Source organism: Venturia canescens, chromosome 5, assembly GCF_019457755.1.
Source record: "Venturia canescens isolate UGA chromosome 5, ASM1945775v1, whole genome shotgun sequence".
NCBI lineage: Eukaryota > Metazoa > Arthropoda > Insecta > Hymenoptera > Ichneumonidae > Venturia > Venturia canescens.
The window spans coordinates 6983848-7006275 of record NC_057425.1 but is presented as its reverse complement, the minus strand read 5'-3'; the positions used below and the strand labels follow the sequence as shown (position 1 = coordinate 7006275).

At 37.6% G+C, this 22428-nt stretch overlaps 1 protein-coding gene across 4 annotated transcripts; it reads right to left on the bottom strand.

Annotated features, from left to right (window-relative positions):
• Positions 1-4200: 4200 nt before the first annotated feature.
• On the bottom strand, positions 4201-22281 carry faf (ubiquitin carboxyl-terminal hydrolase-like faf). 4 transcript variants are annotated; one of them, XM_043419961.1, is made up of 31 exons: positions 22143-22281; positions 19562-19776; positions 19193-19460; positions 18662-18887; positions 18422-18556; positions 18107-18263; positions 17587-17910; positions 17237-17494; positions 16999-17097; positions 16531-16805; positions 16211-16412; positions 15695-16024; positions 15237-15574; positions 14844-15084; positions 14424-14561; positions 14071-14340; positions 12985-13896; positions 12655-12906; positions 11744-12345; positions 11491-11664; positions 11271-11412; positions 10865-11169; positions 10432-10682; positions 10159-10337; positions 9723-9919; positions 9257-9384; positions 8994-9160; positions 8397-8892; positions 7992-8194; positions 7501-7859; positions 4201-6991 (listed from the first exon to the last, which is right to left on the bottom strand). In XM_043419961.1, exons 2-31 carry the CDS (start codon positions 19625-19627, stop codon positions 6736-6738), a joined length of 7950 nt encoding a protein of 2649 aa, XP_043275896.1. In that variant the 5' UTR covers positions 19628-19776; positions 22143-22281; the 3' UTR covers positions 4201-6735. The 4 variants fall into 4 exon arrangements, with proteins under 4 accessions (XP_043275896.1, XP_043275897.1, XP_043275899.1 ...); XM_043419962.1 differs by lacking the exon at positions 22143-22281 and adding an exon at positions 21995-22108; XM_043419964.1 differs by lacking the exon at positions 22143-22281 and adding an exon at positions 21858-21880.
• Between the last annotated feature and the right edge of the window lie 147 nt (positions 22282-22428).

Sequence of the window (22428 nt, the reverse complement as noted above, 5' to 3'; positions counted from 1 at the left end):
CTTTTGTTTCCGCACCATTTTTTCGTTCTCGCCATCGTGTCCGCTGAATCCAGCACTCGAATTCTCGTTAATAACCATGGCACACACACATACACACACACACGCGCACACCTTATAATTGTCTTCGTATTTTTTTCTCACTTTTCTCTAATATTTTTATTTTTCACTTTATTATTATTATTATTTTATAATTTATCTGTTCACTCGCTACGAGAAGAAATCGTCTGCTTATCTCACAGAATAGGACTTTAGGTAGAAAAGGTATTACATTATCAATATAATAAATATTACTGAAACGTCGTTACGTTTGTGTTCCGAGCGTTCGGCTATCGTTCAGACGAATAGTTCAGAGCTTTCGTCCTGTTCGTTTTGTCAAACCTCTTCTCGAGACGAGGACAAAATATAGTGATATTAATAAGTATGATTGCGTGCGACGAGAAATGAGGTTATATTTGCAGCAGTCTCACGTTCAAATTCTCACACTATTCCCTTTCTCTCTCTCTCACTCTCTTACTTTTTTTTTGTTCACGAAGCAAATAGTCATGAGATTCGCAATGATGAATCGCAGAAAACGTGCACGATCTCGAATATCTTTGCCGAGCTTTGCGAAATGTCATACGCGTATCGTATCATTTGATCTTTCATATATATTGCATTCAGAATTACAGATAAATCATTTTTAAAAAAGGAGCGCAACTTACGATCAAAGTAAAAAAGAAAAATCAAACGCTCTCTCTCTCTTTCTCTCTCTTACATTTGTAAAGACATAATCACGTGTATTAATATCTATTAGTGTTTTATTCATTGTTTTTAGTCCTTCAGAGTTTCTCTTACGTTCTCTCGTATCATTTATAGAGTTTATGTACAAAGTGTATTTGATTTCTTACAGTATAACGACGCTTCATATCGTCCGGGTTTTTTTTTCTTTCGTTTCATTTGTTTTATGGTAAATGTAGTTTATTTTCTTTATTTTATCGTATTTTCGTTTATTGTGATTGATTATCATTTATCCGATCTGTCGTATATAAATGTCAACCATTTCCGCGCAATTCTTGATCTAACGCAGCCATTTTTTATCTTCCATCTTTTTTTCTCAACTTTTTTATTTATTCGTTATCGCAATAAAAGAAATTTTCGCTGCCACTCAAATGTTCCTGGGTTGTTCGCATTTTTTTTCTACGTTTCTCCTCTCATTGCGAATGATGAGATCTTAAAATAAGGCCTGGTACTCTCTCTCTCTCTCCATTTCTCTTTCGTCAGCTGAAAACTATCAACAATATTGAGGAAAGAAAAAAATATATATTTTTTTCTTTAATTCTGAAACGGAGCATACAGCCATTTTCGTACAATTCTTAACTCTCAAAGCATGTTAGTTTCGTAGTAGTGATGATGATGATAATAATAATAATAATAATAATAATAATAATAATAATAATAATAATAAATTTAACGTTATAAATCGCGTAAATTATTTTGGCTTTGGTAAGAATCATGTAATAGCAAAATTGTTTGTTTTATTTTTTTCTTGGTTTTCTCTGTTTTTTTGTTTGTTTATTTTTATTTTTCAAACGTTCGTCTGTATTTTTTCCAATCGTGATTGAATACCACGAAAATTCGATTCGCTAAAATACATGATGACACTTCGCTTCGATCTCATCGCAGCATGAATGCGAATTATGCGAATATCTTGTCCGTCTACACAGTTCAGATTCATCATAATTTTGGTGAGTCTACGCCATGATTCGAAACAGTCATGTTTTTCGTCACACAGCATTTTTTTAACCGCGTTACAATTTTCTTATCAATAATTCAATGAATAATAATAATAATAATAATAATAATAATAATGATGATGATGATGATGATGATGATGACAATGATGATGATAACAACAAGACTCGGTGAAACTTGTAAAAGCGAAAAAGCGTGGACGTGATAGCCAAAATTTATTTCTCATAGAGTTTAGAATTTTAGTATCAGTTTTCCATTTATTTCATATATCGTGTGTGTATGTGCGTGTGTTGAGTTTTTATGTGAAAGTGTGCATTCTTCAATCTGCTCAAAGGATTGGCAACGCGGTTGATATTATTTCGCGTATAAGAAGCAAATCCTACGGGAATGTATCTTCAACAGTGTTTATAAAAGGAAAGGAAAAAAAAGCAGCAAAGAAAAGTTTGATAAAGTTTGGCCCTTTTGAGCGCTGTCACACGGTCCCCATTGACTAGAATGCCGATTAACCCCAAACCAAATGCACGACGATTGCCATCAGCTTTTGTTTTTGTTTTTCTTTATTCGACAAGTGGCACTGACAATAAGCAAATACTGTTTCTGTCAGAAAATCATGCAGCACGTTTTTTTGTATTTTTTTTTTTTTTTTCGTTTCCTGCAATTTTTTACATTAGTTTTTTGTTCATTATTTCAACGATGTTCCGGAATTACGCGACGAGGCGTTATATAAATTAGCTTTCTTTTATCAATCGCATACTTTAATCTGTCATCGCTGTGGTTCGCAATATAATAACTTTCTTCGAAATCGTCCACCATCCACGCATACCTTATAATAAATCTTCGTTAAGGTTTTTATAGCGAATCGATTGTTGCTGTTGTTCATGTTCTTCGAAATATTTTAATCCGTTATACATTCCGCGTTCGCAGGCGCCCCTTCTTCTCATTCCTTTCCGAATCTCAAGATTTTGTCGACGCGCACTCTCGTTACTCTCACCACTTATTAGTATTCATTTTTGTTTCTTGTTCATTCGTTATAAGGGTTTGAAAACACACGCACGCACGCGCACACGCACACACACAAACACACATGAACGAAAAAAAGTTGTTTTTCATTTTATGTCCTTTGTATACGTCGCTCACTTCCGAATCTTCTCATCAATAACTTCGTATCGCTTAAAACTCGCTTCTCCTCGTTTCAAAATCGATACACCTCGTATCGCCAACCAGCGGCGATAGTCATCATAAATATTCAAGATTTTGCTTGCCATTTGCTTCCGCCCTTTTCCGGTTTTTTTAATTATTTTTTTCATTTTTTTTTTATCAATTCGGCTCAGCGTCCAGGGTGACGATTTTATCTTGCTACTTTATTCCGATAATAAATTGTCGAGTGGACTCGCGCCCTCGTCGCTTCTACTTCCGTAGATCTTGTTCGTTCCTTCGAGCCTTTTTTCTCTCGCTCCTTCTCTCTTTGCAGCCTATTATTCGACCCTCGTATTTACGTGATTCTCCTATAACGAAGACGCACGTGTTTTCTGGTTATCCAGATACGCGAACAGCAACGATTAGAGCGACGCTGTGTGTCCAGGTCTTCTTCATATATTTTTAAGTCCTTCTTTCATTTCGATTACTTTTTTTCTGTGTATCGTATACGACACAATGGCATTTGTCTTGTTCCTTTCATATATATATTTTTTTTATTTTCTTCTCTTTTCGTAGTCAAAGCTGTACATCGCGAGCGTACGATGATGAATTAACGAAACACAGGCGTGTCTTGAACTCGACTCTAGGCGTGTAATATAATCGATCAAAAATAATATACGTTTACACTCAATTAAATGATATTATTAAATATTAAATTATTATTATCTACCCACTTCGGATATAACGAAAAAATGAAAAAAAAAAAAAAAAAAAAAAAAACTTAGCGTACGAATCTGTGTACAAAAACCAGGATTTACAACAGCTTTCTGCCTTCTCAATGTATAATAGGAATATAATAATTTTTTTTGTTTTCTTTCTCTCTTTTTCCTTTTTATCACATATAAAAAGCAGTTATTATATGTACACGATGTCAGAATAATATTAGGTACCATTCACTTATTATTTCATTGTTACTATTATTATTATTCTTTGCTCAATGTTTTGCATTCTTTTTTTTTTTTATTAATATTCTCTTTCAGTTGTAGTAGAAGCTATACGTCGAATTTTCATGCTGCACCTGTTATTTCATTGAATATTTTCTTCTTGTTATTATTTTTTCGTTTTATTTTTTTACGCTATTGTTATAGTCTCGGTTATATTATTCGCAACGTTACTCTTAACTTTGCTTATAAAATACAGAATTACGATCGCTTTTTCCTTTTCTTTTTTTTTTTTTTTTTACGAAGTTATTAATTTGCGGTATCTTCAGGTGGGGGGCGGGGGGGGGGGGGGGGCAGTCGTTGGTTTTCTCATTTCTCTTAATCGCTTTCGTTCATTTTCTATCGTTTTATTTTATCTTCGTCATTATATCCATGAATTTTTTCCACGATAGTGTATACACACGCTCAACGCTCAACGCACATACATTCTCGCTATCATTTATACAAGTGACTCATTTTCTTTCTTCGCTCATTATTATCCGTATAATAGCTAAATAACGCACGTTTTTTTTAGTAAGTTCGGAGCTGCTACGAACGGTTCGAGAGATCTTCTTATCTTTGTCCTCTCGTTATCTCTGCATGCACTTCTAATTGGATTTGTGTGTGAAAAATAAGATGTTTGTTTTTTGTTTGTTTTTCTTTTCTTTTCTTTTTTTTTTATCCCCTACTTATGCTTTTCCAGAGCTGAGACAGTGTGATGAGCGAAAAAATATAGACGATTCTCCGAAGAAATATATCCATTTTCGTATTATTTTCTTGTTTCTCAACTTCACTTTGTCATTGAAACTTCAAGAGCCAGCCCGTGAAGAGCAGCACAGCTAAGCGATGTTTCATTTTTTACTGAAAACAACCACAGCTCCAACAACGATGGCTTGATTTTTTTCTTTCTTTTTCTCTTTTTCCTTTTTATTGTTATAACGTTTTTTCTTAATTACGTTTAAACAGCGTTTAAACTGGTGTTTCACGTTCCGTTTTATAAGCCCGTCTCCCTCGTTCTCTCTTGCTCTCTCGAATGGCTCCTTTCAAATTGGTTTTACTTTTTTTTTTCTCCTTTTTTCATGCTCTTTTTCATTTATCAGGAAAATCATTTTATCATGCCAATATAATCGACATGTCTTCTTTAATGTTTTCCCTCATTGGTTTACGGGTATTGTTCTCGGAGGAACAACGAAGATTTTCAGTCGCCCGTGAATGCTCAACGCGGATGAACCAAACCATTTGGAAGTAGCGGGAACATTACGTTTTCTAAAGAAATTCGTTGCGTCCACTTTTCTTCTTTTTTTTTGCAATTCCTTCCTACTCACGTTATTGATGAATGTAGTATAAAAAAATGTTAAAAGCATTATCTGTATTTGAAACACATCGAAGATGTACGTTGTTATTTTGTACGATCGAAAATTTCGTCCATTACGCGCAACTGTCCTCGTGACCGAGGAACAAGAAACCCGATATTCTGCTTTTTCTAAATGGCATCAAAATACAGAAACATCGTTCAACAACGATGGCAAAGGGGGTGCAAAAGAAAGGCACGACTCCTCATCTCGAGGGAGGATTCTTTCATTCACTCTCACTCATCCTCTCTCTCTCGCTCTCTTTTTCTTACTCTTATTCCCTCCCTCCCAATCTCTCTCTCTCTCTCTCGCTCGTTCTCTCTTTCTCTCTCGCTCAATTGAAAAATCGCGTACCTAGTGAACAATATAGCTGAAACTACGCAACTCGCGATGAAGGGCCAGAATACACTTTACGCTCGGTCTAATATTTAAAAATAAAGTTACAAAAAAACAGAAATCAGAAAAAAGAAGAAAATTTCGCTCACTTTCATGTTTTGTCATAATTCTTCGAGATTAAGTACAAAATCTTTATTCTCTTTATAACGTCGGCTAACGACCATTACAATGTAGTGAGTGAATTCATAATTTCAGTACTTCATTACATTTCTTACTTTCTTCTCTCTCTCTCTCTCTCGCTCTTTCGCTCTTTACCTTTTTTGTTCTGTACGTTGACACGGGGATTTTCGTGTGTGTCTATTGTTTTTTTTATCTCAATTTATTTCTACAATGTCCGTGCCAAGTGAGTGTGTTTCCTGGCCATTTTTAAAAATGATTTTTTCGATTTGTTAATTTTTTGTTGTTCAATTAATTTTCCTGATTTATTTATAACCTTGCGTCTATCGAGAGTTCTCTATTTCATTTTTTTATTCTTTTAATAACAATATGTTCAAATTTACATGGTTTTTTCTTTTTTATTTACTTTTTGTTATTTTTACGGAAAAAATTGCGCTCGAGTCACGGTTTATTCTCCATTCGACAGATACTTGGATTCCAATAAACACTACACACTATACATTTATACAACCTTTTAAACGTTCTCTCACGGGTTCTCACAATTTTCCATTATTTCATTTTTCCTTTCGCTTGTTATTCCTCCGTTGTTTTTTCCTCTTCGTTTTTTTCCCGTTCAAACTCGTAATTCGCTTTTTTTTTGTGTTTTGTTTTTCTGTTTTTGATCAAGCATAAAACGCAGTAAAGACCGATTATTGCATAGCAGTCTCGATTTCTTTCTTCATAAATTCATCAACCGTTATGCACATCCAGGCTCTTTTTTCGTTTCTCTCGTTCGGTCGTTGCCATATCGTAAGTAACAAACGAAATAAATAATGCGGTTTTTTACTCACGTATAAGCGACCGGGTTGAAGACGTTGGCGTTTCTTCGTCGTTTGGTTTTTTCTTTAATATCTTATTAACGCTTCTTTTTCATCGGAATTCCTCAATCTTGAGCGTACGATAACGTTGCTGTAGGTATTTATCCTTCATACTGGAGCAACGAAGGCTGCACGCCCATAAGCGTAACTGCTTTTAAGCGTTCATTATGGATCCTGGCTTATTCCTTGCTCTGGCGATTCGCTACTCTGTGGACTTTGTGAGTGCTGCTGCTGCTGCTGCTGCTCTGGCTGTGTTACATGAGCCGATGATTGCACCGGCGACACAACTTCAGACTGCTGTTGATGCTCCTGTTGCAACGGCTGGGGTTGAGGTTCACCCTGGGGCCGACTTTGCTCTGGGTCTCGCTTCTGGAGTTTTCGGCGCTCCACGATATGCCTCAGCTCATCTAATATTGGGTCTCTGCACAAACAATTGATCAGATTATGCCAATGCGAGCAAAAAAATTAATTTTCTGTATTATAATATTTTTGACCTTGTTCAATGAGCCTAACTGATAGTAGATTTTCAAAGAAATTGACGTTATCCATCACCAACTACTGCAGCCTCGACCGATCAAAATATTTTGTCCAATAAGACGGTTAATTACTGCACCAGTACGTAGAAAGAATCGATTCAGAACAGAAATTTGCTACTTCGATCATGATAATTTTATCAGAGCCTTGGCACCCCTAAGGTAATCCATCAGTATTTTTAATGCGAGAGAAATAATTGAAAAACAGATACACGATCCATTCGGACATCCTTGATGTTTCGAGAACAATAAAAGTTAGTTTTTTCTCTGACGAAAGGAAAATAGGGTGTACCTGATATTTTATCAGAAATATCAAGCCATGATTATGGCACCCTTTCACAAAAAGCTTTGATAACATTCGAATTTCACTGACATTGGACGTGAGTTAATCGCATACCCTATCGGTTGCGTTCCCAGCTGATTGCGTCTCCTGATACTGCCTGTAATGATAACAGGCAGAGCAGGACCAGAGACGACCTCTTTATCCGGACCATCTTCAACTTCTTCGACGCATTCTTCGTTCGTGTCCTCGATTTCTTGCTCCTCATCCTGACAGAGTTCGATAGCTCGTTCCTCATCTTGACAGAGTTCGGAAGAGCGTTCTTCATCCTGACACAATTCGATGGCTCTTTCCAAAGTTTTTTTCGCGCTGTTACTACGCTCGAGGAAATAGCCGGTTGTTGATTCGTTCGACTGAGCGGGTGGTGACCAATTGTTGTACGGATGAGTGTAGGGCGCGGTCGAAGGATAAGGTCGCTAAAGATTTTGCATGAAAAATTACAAAAAGAATATTATTTTATGGAAAAACTAAAACAATAGGCAGAGATAATTTTAAAAAATCGATGTAGATCTTAATAATTCGACAATAGAAAAATTCCATCTGATTACCTTGTCCAGCTCCTCTTGCAACCATTCGACCGCGTGAAGCCATTTTTTCTTGAGATCAGAATTGTGGTAAAGTAACTGATAAGCAGGTTTGCATTTACTAAATAATTGAACGATACACTTGATGCATTGGTAAGCGCGTTTCTGATAGTGATTCTTGCTCCTGTTGATCGTGTCGAAAAGACCTTCTCTCTCGTCTGGTACCCCTGTAAAAAAAAAATACGTACGATCATTCAAATGAATACTCACAACTCAGACTCGCAGACAATTAAGGTTTATCATTTTACATCAATAAACATATTATGAATTTTGAAGATTGACAAAAATCTCTCTGTTTTGACCTCTGCCACTGGCCAGAATCGACCTCGTTCATGGGTATAAGGTCCAAGTATAATCGTGTGAGTATACCTTTGAGTGCATTATGAACTCGATGCGTCTGCCAGGAATCTTCCATGAGGAGCATCGCGAGCAAAAGATCGGTATGATGTCGGAGTTCGTGTGTATACGCGAGACCGATTTGCCACAATAATTCGCTGAGAACGGTTCTCGATAAATGCGGATTTTCCCAGCAGCAATACTGCAGCAATTTGACTGTGTCCTCTGTGACGTTTGCGTCTTCAATCAATTTTTTAATATAACTTGTTCCCATAAAAATTAAATCGGCGGCTTCTCGCTGTATCGGCATTAAATATTCCGACTGACACGCCGGGTCCCCATAAGGATTCGGTAGTGGCAACGTTCCTGGTGTTCCGTGACTCGATTGGGTTTTTTGCGATACATCGCAACATCGTATCAACATGCTGACGACTTGATGGAGTTTCGTCAATTCCGGATATTGATACTTGATCGTTGGACCTGGACCCTCGTCAATCGCTACTAGAATAAATGTCACTGGAACGTTTAACTGCAAGAGAAAAGGTTTTTTTAGATGTGAAATTTTGAAAATTGCAAGTCGAATTTGGTGCTTTCCTAGAACATTCCAAAGCGATTGAACGTTGGCTTTACCTTGAGCAGCTGAGCTTTTGCAGCAAGCCCGAGTGAGGCATACGTGTGAAAAAGCGTAAAATAGTGAGGCAAATGTCGCCCATGGTCGGCTATTTCGTGATGAAGTAGTGACAACACAGCGTGCAGTAATTGATCGCTGAGAGTCGCAGTCGGATCTAAAAGAATTGCTTCATTCGTCGAACGAATATGAAATAATGTTATTCATCGTTTTAATTGATGCAACGAATCGAAGATTGTAAAAAGTCAATAAAAAAGAAACTCACTCGGCGCGTTGATACTAGGCGGACCACAAGGACCATCCTGCAGCGAAAAGTGTGCCAAACACACGAGAATCTTCAAAAATGCCGATCGTACTTCTGTACTTGGACAACTTAGCAAATATTCACAAAATCTGAAAAAATCAAATAAAACATTGGTTAAATTCTAAAGATTTTGAAGCTTCTAAGAGGGAGACCGGGGCAAAACGCGGGGTACTTCAAAAATTGTGCCAATTATTATTTTTTATTTTTACAATTTGGTATTTTTTACCAGAAAAAAGGAAAAAAAGGAAAAATGGAAAAGAGAAGTTTTAAAGCAATTCTAATTTTTTTCGAGTGCTTTTTAAAAAGAAGCAGCCAATTCGCTCAAAATTTTAAGCAATTATCCAATATTTGTAAGCAATTAATAAAAAAAAACTTTCGGCACGCACATGTAATCATCGATATCGAAACATGAAACTTTGTATTATACCTGTGTGGATGATTGAACAGGACGTTGTGAGCAAACCAGGACCGAACAGCTTTGCTGCTCCTTAGGTGATGACACAGGATGTCGTACCAGTCCGTTGCGGTTCCTCGGAGGGTTTTTTTTGTGTGGAATCCGGTATAGAAGAGAAACCTAGAGGCTAGTTGTACGGAAAGCATCGCCAACTCTTCGGCTTCCGGACTCTGAAAGTCAACAAAATATCAAAAATTAATTGAATCCTTGACGATCTAAGAAAACGCAATGAAAAAGTTACTTCACTACTTTGTAGTTTTATTGATTCGTATTTTGATACTAAAAATATAATAAGAAATAGCTCGACGTCCACGGAAATCAATTTCTTCGACGGAAAAATTCGTTTCGTACAACGTACATTAGTACAATAAATAAACGAACGGGAGCATTAAAAAGTTCTATGACTTACAAGTTTATCATTCAAGTTCTGACGATTCGCTGTGTGCACCGGATTGCATGACACGAGCTTTCGAATGAACTGAAAATATTCGGGGTTGAATTGGTTTCGATTGTGCATAAACTTGATGTTCTGCTTCCTCACACTGTTTTCTATCGCCGGTGGCATTTTCATAACACCCAATTTCGTATCTGTATCAGCACAAAAATTTGCATCACTTGTTTGTCAGAGAAATGTGTACGAACATTACTGCAAATAAAAAATATCTGTTGTTAGTTAACTCACAAAGCGATAACTCGGTGACACTTTTCGTTAAAGATTCGGCTTCAACGTCGAGTCGCGTGTAAAACAACATGTAAGCGTTCCACCATCGTTTCTGTCGACGGAAATTCATGCGTTTTAGCATATGATCGAAAACTTCACCCAAGTATTCGCCACCAAAACAATGGGCCTTCATTTCTTCCTCTTCTTGCATTTTACACTCTGTTACGTCACCGTCGTCGAATTTGTACCATTTTACAGTGCCATCGTTTTGCCTGTGGTATAAAAAATATGTTGCCGCCAAATCATTAAGAGCAAATGAATGGTTTTGTTTTCAGATTTTTCAAGAATCACGAGTAATTTTGTATGTACAATAAATCATGGAAAACTGGAACTCCAGGAAGCACGCGCAGTAGTTTCCAGAGAGAAAAAAATGCTTATTTTGAATGATAATTACCTATGTAAAATGAAAGAATAGTAATGGCCACCACTGGCTTGTCCGCTATGTACAACGATCCCACTCAACCGATATTTTGTACAGGTTTGTTTGCAAACTTCCTCGTAGTCACAATCTATAACTTCACCCTCGAGTTTGGCTAGTCCAGAAACGGTGTAAGGTTCCATGTCCAAATTGCGGGGAAATTCGAAATAATCGTTGAATTTTATGGCGCAAACACGATCGTAGTCGTACTCGAAACGTTTTAATTGTATGGCCAATATCGGTGGTAGTTTTTTGACGCATAATCTTTTGACAGTAACGACCTGTGGACACAACGAACGATCGATGTTTACAATATTTTCAATTTAATTAAAATGATTGAGAAGAAAAAATTCATATTTCATTATGAAAATATTTCGCTCACCTTTTTGTCACACTTGTCGCAATGATAAGCGTCAGCACCTTCAAGAATTTCACCTTTTACGTATTGTTCTAACGAATCGAGAAGATTACTGTGATTTCTGATGTCGACGCTTATGACACTGAACGGTTCTTCCTTCGAGTATCTTGACCACAAAAAGGACGAGATTATCAGTCGACGTTTCGCTAGATTCGGGACAACGTTTTAAGAAACTCTTAATTACCTGTGAGGACAACCTTTACAAATTTTTTGATCGCTGTAAGAACCACCGAGGATTTTTCCCATGATTTGTTCATGCCCGAGAGCTTTCAACGCCTCGTCCAGGCTCTCGACCAGACTCATGAAAAATTCAACAGCATCTTGTTGCTCTCGCAGATTTACGGGTTCTCCTTGCAGTCTGTTACAAAATAAAATAAGAATAATCAATTGAAAATTCTCAAAAAATCATATTTGCTAGTTGTTCAGGCTCAACTCACTTGAAATGTTTCCACAGACCACGCGGTATGTAATACTGCAATTTGCTGTAAGCCAAGTGTCCAAAAATTGCTTGGACTTGTTTCAAAATGCCAATATTGTATTCCTTCCTGGATTCGTCAATTCCACATTTTTCTTCGTTCGTATCGTTGTCGTTAGCTTCTATCGTTTGTTCAACTTCAAGACGTTCTTCACCGGAGAAATCCTCGTTAAGATCAACCGCGGCACCCTCAGCTGCCAAAAGCCCGACTCTGATACTTTCGACCATGTACAATTGTTGCAATACCGAATTCATATAACACGTTGCACCGGCGTTCTTCAAACCGACGAAACCCTTCAACGGTCTCGGACCGACGGGTGGCGTGTAATCCCAATCTACGAGAGGCTCGTCTTTGTCCGAATAAAACATTTTTGTAAGCATCGTGACTAGAAGTTTCATGTTTGGTACACAACCGGTGCACAGACCAACGAGCAAATCGAATGCTGCGCTGATCGATTGGGGTGTCGTGCATACCGGTGATGCCTGCGTCGATGTCAACTCGCCCGTTGATCGCAATTGCAACATCATGCATGATGCAGGAAAGACAAAATCTTCTACGAGTTCCTGAATAATGTTAAAACACAAAAAAAAACCAATTCAGACTGCATAATCAACATTAGTTGCAAAATTACTTGTTTACCAAGTATTCATCCTCAAAAATGATTCTAAAATTTTGAAATTCTTTACGATATAATAATGTAAAATAATTTGAAAATTCTGCGTTCGATAACTAATTACCATATTCATGGTTTGACACAAAAGTTAAATGCAAAATTCCTGTAAATAGAAACTATTGATTTTCAATCGATCTTTGATGTGAGCTTCATGAGAATATTCTTCAGTCTTTGTTCAAACTCGATGACAATCTCTAACCTTGATCATGTGTAAGCCTCGTTTCTCGTCACTACCGATCCCATATTTAATCGAAGGTGGTACAAATGCAAGTAATTCTTTGGTGAGGCTGAGGTAGCCTTCGAGAAGGGCATCCTCGACTTGGCATTCACCGGTTTTCTTTACAGTGTCTCGCACTTCTTTAAGCCACGATATTTCCATAGCCAAAAAGGTTTCAGCGCTCGATAAAGGATAACCGGACATGGGAGCGTAGTTGAGTAACCGACACAAGAGCTGAAAATAGAGATAATGAAAAGTTATGGAAAAAGAGATGAGAAGAAATCTGGAAAAAGGATTGATGTGAAAACATACTTGGAAATACTCGTGACACTGTTTAGCATTTTCTACAACCGTTGTATAGAGAACGCTCATTAGTAGAGATATAGATTGTTGTATAGCTTGATGGCCGCTGCTGCACCACGTCGAGATGAGTAAAAATTGTTCGGAGGCGGCTATTCTGACGGCCTTTGAAGTGCTCAATAAAACGAGATCGATGAGAAAAGTACGCCACATTTTGTCGCGAGTCAGGGTAACGAGAGCGTTTGGATTCAGTACGAGAGCTATCGTTAGAACTTCGAGTGCTTCTTTGCATACGAGAATATCGTTAGGGTCCAAATTACGTTGATTAGTCTGATTGGCCTCATGCATCATGTGTATTACGTCCACAGATTCGTCGACGTTCGACAAATTCCCGGTCGAAGCGGCCCATGCTACCTTTATTATCGCTAATATGGTGCTCGTGTCCGGTAAGCCCCACGAGAATGCTTGACGATGGACATACAATAAACGACATCCGTCCGAGTCCGCTTTACCCATCAGTATTTGAATACTCAAATGTTGAGCCAATTTAGCCGCTACGCTTCGTAACATGTACTCCGTACTCTGATTTGGCACACTGTGCAACGCTTGCTTCAGCACAGCCACGAGGCTACGATTATTCGCGTGTGCTTCGTGATTTTCCGGATTTACAACTGGCTGTTTAGCATCATCCATTACGCATGCCATCACGTTACCAACAATCGTTAATAACAATTTACACAGCTTCAATATCGTCAGATACGCAGATCTTTTCGTCGATTCGTCGATATTCTTCATACGAAATTTGCCTTTCGTTAACATATCCAAAACAACGACCGCCTCCTCGCTCTTTATAAAGTTGTATTGCATGTCGTACGCCTTCTCTGACATCGGATCCAGTGCCGGCATCAAGAGTGTGTACAATACCTGAAATATAATACATTTTAATTTTCAACTCATTATTCGCATCTTCCTGAATGCCGTTCATTATTGAGGCAATATCCGAAGGCGCACAAACTTCTTATTGGTCATGATTAAAAAAGGAATGAAACTTATTCTTCCTTCTGCACGTGAGTATAAAAAACATCAAAATTTACTCACCTCTAAATTATACAAAACTTGGCTAGGACTCGCAGCAAAAAAGAGACTTTCGACGGATGTATTGAGTTCGTCGCATGGCGGATTTGGCGCGTTCTCCTCGCTCTTGTGTACACCGAAAACCCACTCTAGTCGCATCACCGTAAGTACATCAGGTGGCACTAATTGCAGAAGATTACGTGCACCATCGCGCAGCTGTTCCAGTTTGAGAGTGCACCCGAGATCGGCCAATTGAAAGAAAAACTGAGCGTACTGGGCGCGTTGGGACATCACCTGAGCATAGTACGATAAAACACAGTTATTGACACTTAATGGATACAAAACATTTGAAAAAAAAGATAGCAAAATTCACTGACCACGCCGGGTAAACGATTCTCAGCTGCCAAATTCGGTCTATCGTACGTATGATGAGGTGAACTTGTTGAACTGTCAGAACTGCTGTCCGGCGAACTTGGCATATTACTGTTAACTTGACTTAACTTTGCAGACACGACCTGCAAAAAAGTTTAAGCGAATAGTCGTGTTAGGTTTCCTAAAAGTTAGGTTTACATATCAAATAGACAACTCCGTACGTTTGAACGTAAATTCAAGACGAATGATTACTTTAAATAATGTGATTGCGATATATTGACGAAAAAAGATTGAGATTTGATCCTTATTCTGAAGACAAGTAGATGGTTAAACACTATGATGTACAATCTTTTACTAAATTAATCGTTCTTCTTTTAGTGTAAGCATCGAATAATTTAGAACAGCATTGTCTCGACTTTACTAACCATTTTGTCTCTCAACGGTATTTGAGACAAGAGTTTCCTATCGTCCGGCTGTTCGAGTGGTTCACCGTTTATTAACAAATCGAGCTTGACATTCGTACCGCCAGCTTTGATGCGGCGGAGAATCTGACGCCTCAAGGATGCTAATGTATCATTGCTATGCGTAAAAATGTCGATATCTTCAACGGTACGTGCAGGAGTAGCAAAGCGTATAACAAGAGACAAATGTTTGCCACGCGCAGCTCTGTAAAAAAAAAAAAAAAAAAAAAAAATAAGGAAGTCGATTAGTAAACGATTAAAAACAAATAGTTGACTCAGATTATTTGATGGTGTTATTTTCCATTTTTTGACATTGCAAGTAGCAATATTTGAAATATTTGTTCAATCATAATCCACCTGTGAAGAGGTAAAACTCTGCGCTCTCCGGGAAATCCATTGTCGCACTCGTTTATATATTCTTGTAACACTTTCATAACACGACACATTTTCAAAGCTTCCGAGCGTATTGTGTTTGCCATCTCAACATCTTCTTCTTCCGCTTTTTCATGATTGTATTCGGTGTTTAGTACGGAAACAGTATCGTAATGTGCCTTCAAACGATCCATACACTCGGCTATGAAAGTCTCATGGAAATCAAGAACGGACGATTGCAAACGTGGTCCTAAATTCGTATTGACTTCTTTCAAAAGTTCGATGCCTCGACTAGCTATTTCCTCTGGACTGTTTGTTACGACCTGGCGAATATTGTTTGTAAATGAGAAAAAAATGACGATTTAAAGAAAAAAAAGATAATTCAATTAGTGAACGGGAGGAAAATATTGTATTTTAAATGTTTTTTTCCTCAAATTACTTACCCTCCAGAGGTAATCTGTACCGAACAAATCAACGTCATCCATCAGAAACGTTCGCCTCTTGAACTTGAGCTTGCCCTCCTTAGAATTGACAGCTTTGAAAAATCTCTCGAAACACTTGATACCACTTTCTGTCAATAAAGTGGGGTCGAATTGCAGAATGTTGTTCTCAAAGAAATCTTTGTTTATCGCAGGATCCAAATCCGGCTCTTCTCCCATCAACTTTGAAAACCACTTGAAGCAAGCCTCACGGTCCGATACGAAGACCGCTTGTTCAGCTAAACATTGCCATATTTGCTTCGCTTGCTCCGCACAGAGCCACAATTGTCCATCCTTTTAAAAATTCAATTGTTTATAAGCTTAACGACTCCAGGTTATCGACGAATACAAAAATAGTTTGTTTAAAATTTATTAGAGATTTTGAACACTTTTTAGCTGAATCTTCAGCAGAAAACTTTACGCTTCCGTGAACGTACAAAATTTCGAAAAACCATATTAACACGAATCTTCCAAACTCACCTTTAATAGGAACCTTAAGAAATTGAGTCTCTCCTGTACTTGCATAATATGATTGTACCGGCCATCTGGCATGAGCGTCGTGTCATCGAGTTCGGGAACTGGTTTAACGAGGTTACGTACAGTATCCATATAATTTGTTAAACTGTTCGTCACGAGAATCACGACAGAGTGGTGACTCTGTAAACGTTCTATAACCTCTTGCCTGAAATTATTCATAGGATTGGGAAAAAAGACATAATTCAAATTTCTCCGTTCCGTAGTGTTTGTTAAGATCAAATTTTTTCTATTGATCTTTCGCAATTAGATTTGTTTTAGCTCACCTATAATATGCATGATGACTACGTTGATTATTACCAATATTCGGGTTGGGTTCATAAAGGCAACAGATTTCGCGAATTTGCTTTAACGCTGGCAAAGCCCATTTGTCGTTAGTTTTAAGTTCTTCAACGCACTTATCAAGCCAAACGGTTTTCTGAGCGTCTCGTTCCTGAGAGCACGAATAATCGAGGATTTTGACATGAGCGTTCAACGCTTGATCCATTATTTCCGTGGGCACCTCGTCCGAATGGGCCAAGTTCCAAAAGAGTGTCAACACCTGCGATAAATCGATAAGATTATGAATTTTATGCGAAACTTTGCGAAGTCAAAATAAACTGATGATTCATGATTCCTCTCGAGTTTACATTGAAGATAAAATATCGCGAAAAAGGACAACAAAAAATACGTCAAAGAAACATGACGTTTTTGTTGTTTGGGGGGAAAAAAAGGTTATTCTACAGGAAACGAACCTTGTGCGCCATAACACCATCTTTGTCATCCTCCGCGAGTCTCCGTATCAGTTCCAACAGTTTCTCGCGTTGCTTTTTATTGGCAGTTTTCCAGCTCGTCTGAAAAGATACAGTTATAGAAAAATTAAAAAGAAAACATGACACGAGCGATCATCTCCCGAAAAAGACTGCATTCGCAAAAAAAAAAGGAGGATACACAACTCTGTTATAGAACTTCGACAAATATGGCAAGGCATACCTGAAAACATTCAAACAAATGATCGAGTTGTTCGGGACTGAAATCCCAGGCTAGTTTGGCCAATAAATCGTGAACGTTTTTTACGATGGCCTCATGTTTTCCAGCCTGTGCAGCCCAAACAGCGTCGAGATCTTCGAGGGTCAATGTCCTTTCTTTTATTATGAAACGCAAAATTTTTTCTAACTTCTCAACGTACTGAGGCTGATGCAAAGAGTCCCTCAACACGATTTCCAAGACGCCATTTTCTTTTATCCATTTCTGTAATTATACCAAAAGGATTATTTTGCGAAATTTAGTATCTCGCTGTACTGAAAACTTTCAATCTCATATCAATGTGTGCTTTTACTCACAGCCATTCGTTCAGCGGTGAGCCATTCTTCTTCCTCCAAACTCGGATTGCGATGCGGGTAATAACTCACTCCGCCAATAACTTTGTTAACTTCGTTGAGAGCGTTCATTTTACCATTAAACGAGGATATTTGTAAAAGCCTCAGAATCATTTTCAGTTTCAATATTTCCAAATTTTTTATCATATCTTCCTGACATGGTACACGCGAAACAAGGCATTTCATTGCTTTTATAATGGCCGATATTGCGTCATTTTTCGATTCATTTTTAGCCTCTTTTTTCAATTCTTCGTCCGTCAAATTATCCAATATAACAGGCACCATTTCCTAGTTTAAGGAGTCATTAATATTTTTGTTGTTAGTCCGGCTTCATCAATGTGCAAAGCTACGATGACTAGGCAAAATTATGTTTATCACAAAAGAACACGAGTTCCAAGTTGAATATTTTTTGTTTTTTGATAAAAATTCAATGTTTTTCGCTTCCCATTATTTGTGAACGCAATAAAAATCATAAAATACTTACCACAATGGGCATGAGGTATTTAACTATCGTGTGAACCGTAAGGAGCTCGTAACACAAACCAAAAGGTCTGAGCAGTGCGTGCATAACTGGTATTGTTAAATTTCTACCGCTTTGAAATCTTGCTAGCAATATGTTGAAACCATTACGCATACCGAATCTGTACGAAAATAATTGAATGAATATTTAGAAAGAAAAGTCTCACGTAAATGATCGTTCATTCGGTAAAAGCGTGTTAACACATTTTTTAATTTTTTCCTCTAAGGAGTTCGAAGTCATCGCTATATAAAATAGGAATAAATGTTGTGAGAAACTCACCCATTTATGAGGTCGACAAGCCAGCCCCTTGGACTCCGTGAATCTTGGGGCGGTCTTGCGTAAATCTCTTCGTCACTTATATTACTACCAGGAGGAACGGTTTCCGAAACTCTCGCAGCATTAAAAGTATGAAATCTTAAAAGGAAAATAATTTGTATCACGTCAATGATTCCCTCAAGGATGTTTGATATTCGATCAAACTTAACTGTGTGAATGGCGTATCAAAATACTAAAACTCACTTATTGTTCGGATTAAAAACCATCGCCAACAAGTCGAGAAGAGGGAACCAATCCTCGTCCAGCTTAAGAACAATTAATTCAATCAAACGTTCGCAATTTGCGTTTATGCAGTTGTGAATGTTGACTTTCCAACTGTTGACTGCGTCATCGGTGAGAATCTTGGTAAAAGATATAGTGAGGCCTTCTCGAAAAAAGCGCTGACATGCCTCACTCTGTACATCAATTCCTGAAACGAAACATTTCATTTCATCATTTTAATGACTTTTCTTTTCAGAATTTCAATGGTTCAATTTCAAGTGTTCGTGAACTTTGATTCATCAAATTCATTGAATTTTTTCCTATCGGTTGATTGAAGAAATTACACTTGTAAAACATTGGAAATTTGATAAAACAGTTGATAATTATCAACTGTTTTTATTGATAATTATCAACTACGCACAACGGAAGAGATTTTTTAACAACAAAATAATTTTTATTTCTCTTTGTACTAAGCTCCAATTCAACATATACTGCATAGTTTTGTTTTATCACCTTTTCTGCAAAGCTCTATACTGGCTTGCAGAAGACACTCTAACTCCTGTTCAGGCAGAACCGGTACGACCCATCTCGGACTAGATATTTTTTCATCCAACACGGCCAACTTTGCATGAGGAAAATTTGGCTCAGTAGTACGTTGTTGTGAGTTACTGTCTTCCACAGAATTCCCCGACTCGTTACACTCGTTTTGGACCACATTTTCAGTCAATTGAAGGCCTGATATAGCATCTGTCAATTGTTGCGGACCTTGAGGGCTGTGCATCTGTCAAAAATAGAGGAAAAAAAATAAACAAGTGAAAACAAGGATTTATCATGTCAACATGGTTTTCATCTTCTGTTGTCGAATAGCGAACAATTCTTTACCTGGGTGGTCTGCTGACTTTCAGGAGGGTCTATCCCAACTCCCTGACCTCTAGTGGCAATCGTCATTCTGCGAGCGAATCAGTATACACTGATATCCGCAAAAATTCCGATTCTGACAATTTTGCTCCACCAACAACGACCATCCAGCTCATCCACTGACATTAAATACAGATATATCCTAAAGGCCTTGTTCCATTAATCTATAACTACATTATCTGAAACATAGAAAGTATCGAAATTTTTCAAAATTATGTTATTTCAAAATCATCAGATATTTTTATTCCATTTAGCTCAATTATTCACAAACTGTATTTTTATGTTACTTCTTACGATTGCCCAAGGTTCTTCTTTATTAGCTTTGCTACGCTTCCCAAGTATCTTAGAATGCTTTTATTTCTAACCTAATGTAACAGACATTTCCATAAAATTCTAGCATTCCTCATTTTCTTGTAACTCAAAATGTTTAGAACGGTGCACAAATATTTGGAATACCATAATTTTCATCCCTGAAGTGTAGCAAAGCTTAATTTCTCATCCGATTTCACTATTAATTAACCTTTGCAGGAGAGGGACTTTTACGTCGAATCGGCCTTTCATTTCACACAAAATTTGTACCCAATGTCAATGAATTTTTCACATGGAGTACTTTGTACATTGACCAGGCCAGTCCTCAAAAGGTTGGTCTATTAATATTCACTTATGGGATTAATAATTGACGCTGAAGGATAATTGTGAACACATTTGTGTTCCTAGAATTCAAATAAAATTTCAGAACTATGGGAAAGAAATGTTTTGATACTATGGACTTTAACATTGAAAAAAAAGTAATCGACTCAATGATTTTCGGTATATATTATTCAGTCTGTCATGAAAAGTAATATGAAAAAAGGGAGCAACTATTATAAAATCACAAATTTTATATTTTTACATACTGGATCCGAGAACACAATCTTCGATTATTTCTTAATAATGGTTGATTTTTCTCTAATTTTCCAGAATTTTTTTGCAGTGAGGCTATTCTGAATATTCGGACATTACAAATTTTTTTCTTAAATGAAAAAACTGTAATAAAAAAAAATATTTGACATCACAGAACGAAACGAATTGTTCAAAGAAAGACTTCAAGGCTGTTCATAAGAAAATAAACATTCATGTTGGATATACCACAGTAAACGATGAAAAGGAACAATTAACAGAGCCAGTGAAAAAAAAAATCTATGAAATATTAAAAACAGGTTGACCATTTCACAAAATCGTACTTCAAAAAATGTCTGGAGAAATGATAATTGGGCCAAAGATCGAATTACAAAAGTTCTGCATTGAAATTTAAAAAAAAAACTTTCGATAATCGCCCAAAAAACAAATCCAATAGGCCCAAGTTCAACATGCAAAGTTGCATCAAGAAACGATTACATTTCTCACAGACTCAAAAGGTGGATGTTCAGAACATCGAAAACAGATAAATATTAATAAAGTATTAAAAAACCGGACGAGCAAAGTCGAGAAATTCGGTGAACAGGAAAACGGTTCGCAAATTAGATTAGAGGGGATGATTTCGTAGTAGGTCTCGTTACAGAGGGGCGGGTGTTCAGAGAGGGAGCGAGACAGAGGGAAAAAGGAAATATATAACTATGTATACGAGAAGACAATGTCGTGCAACGACCCGTCTCAACGTTGTCCGTACACAGCGTGGTCGCACAATTGTCAAAAAAAAAGAGAGAGAGAGGGCAAGAGAGCAATGGAAAAAAACGTTGAATTTGACAGGGCCCCCCACCTGAGAAGAACGAGAATCGTAAAGCCGGGAAAAGAGGGACCGGGCATTTGGCCATTTATTCGGCGCAATGACGATTCAAAAACTGTGAAATGTCGCGAACTCTTTGTTCGCAACGCGAACAGTCAGGAGGATATCACGGGTGGTTTTTTTACAATCGTTTTTTTTTGTTTCACCGTCTAAAACCGAGTTGCGCGAGACTGGCCGAAACTTTGGTAGGTTTGATAAAGGGATAATGGTCGCAGCGTAAAAATCGAGGGAGTATAAGACGCGCGCGACGATTAGACTCGATGGAGATTAAGAAAAAAACGGCCGATGGATCTTTTCGAGGTTTTTCCAACTTTTCGACATTTATATGTATATATAGAAATATATATATATATATATGTGTGTATGCTTATGTGAATGATGTATATATGTCACACACATAGCTATGCACACACATATATATATACATTTTTCCGTGAAACTTAGTTCCATAGGAAAACTGCACAACGATGCACCGGCCACAGATCGTATCCATACCAAATTCAACAATCTTCGAGGGGGTGACGAGAACTTAGACAAACTATTTTGTTCGCCCCGTTTTTTTTTATATTCTGTTTTTTTTATTTGTTCACCCGACCGGGCTCTATCCTTCGCGGAACAAAATGGCGACCCACCTAACGATTAGCACTGCCGAGAGCGTTATAAGAAGCCTCACGATAGACGTTTATTATTTGTCGTTACTTTGGACTGGATTGTTCACATATTTCACCTTATCGTTACACCCGTCATCCAAAAGAGTTATATTTTATCGGATAAACGCACCTTTACATAGTAAATCGTGGTGTAGTACCCGTGTTGCAGTTTTTTTTTGACGTGACGTTACGAACTCACTGCAAAATCTGTAAACACGGACTTGCCGAGAGGGCTACTGTCGCGCCACCCCACGGTACACCGTGTTTTGTACTACCACATTCACCCAGGAATGAATGCCTTCGAAAAACTGCACCCCCGTCGTTTATTACGTTCGGTCAATCATGGCACACCCAATTCTTACAAAAATACCTAGGTGGCATACTTTACATGATTTTAGAGCGTGCTTGGGTGAGCA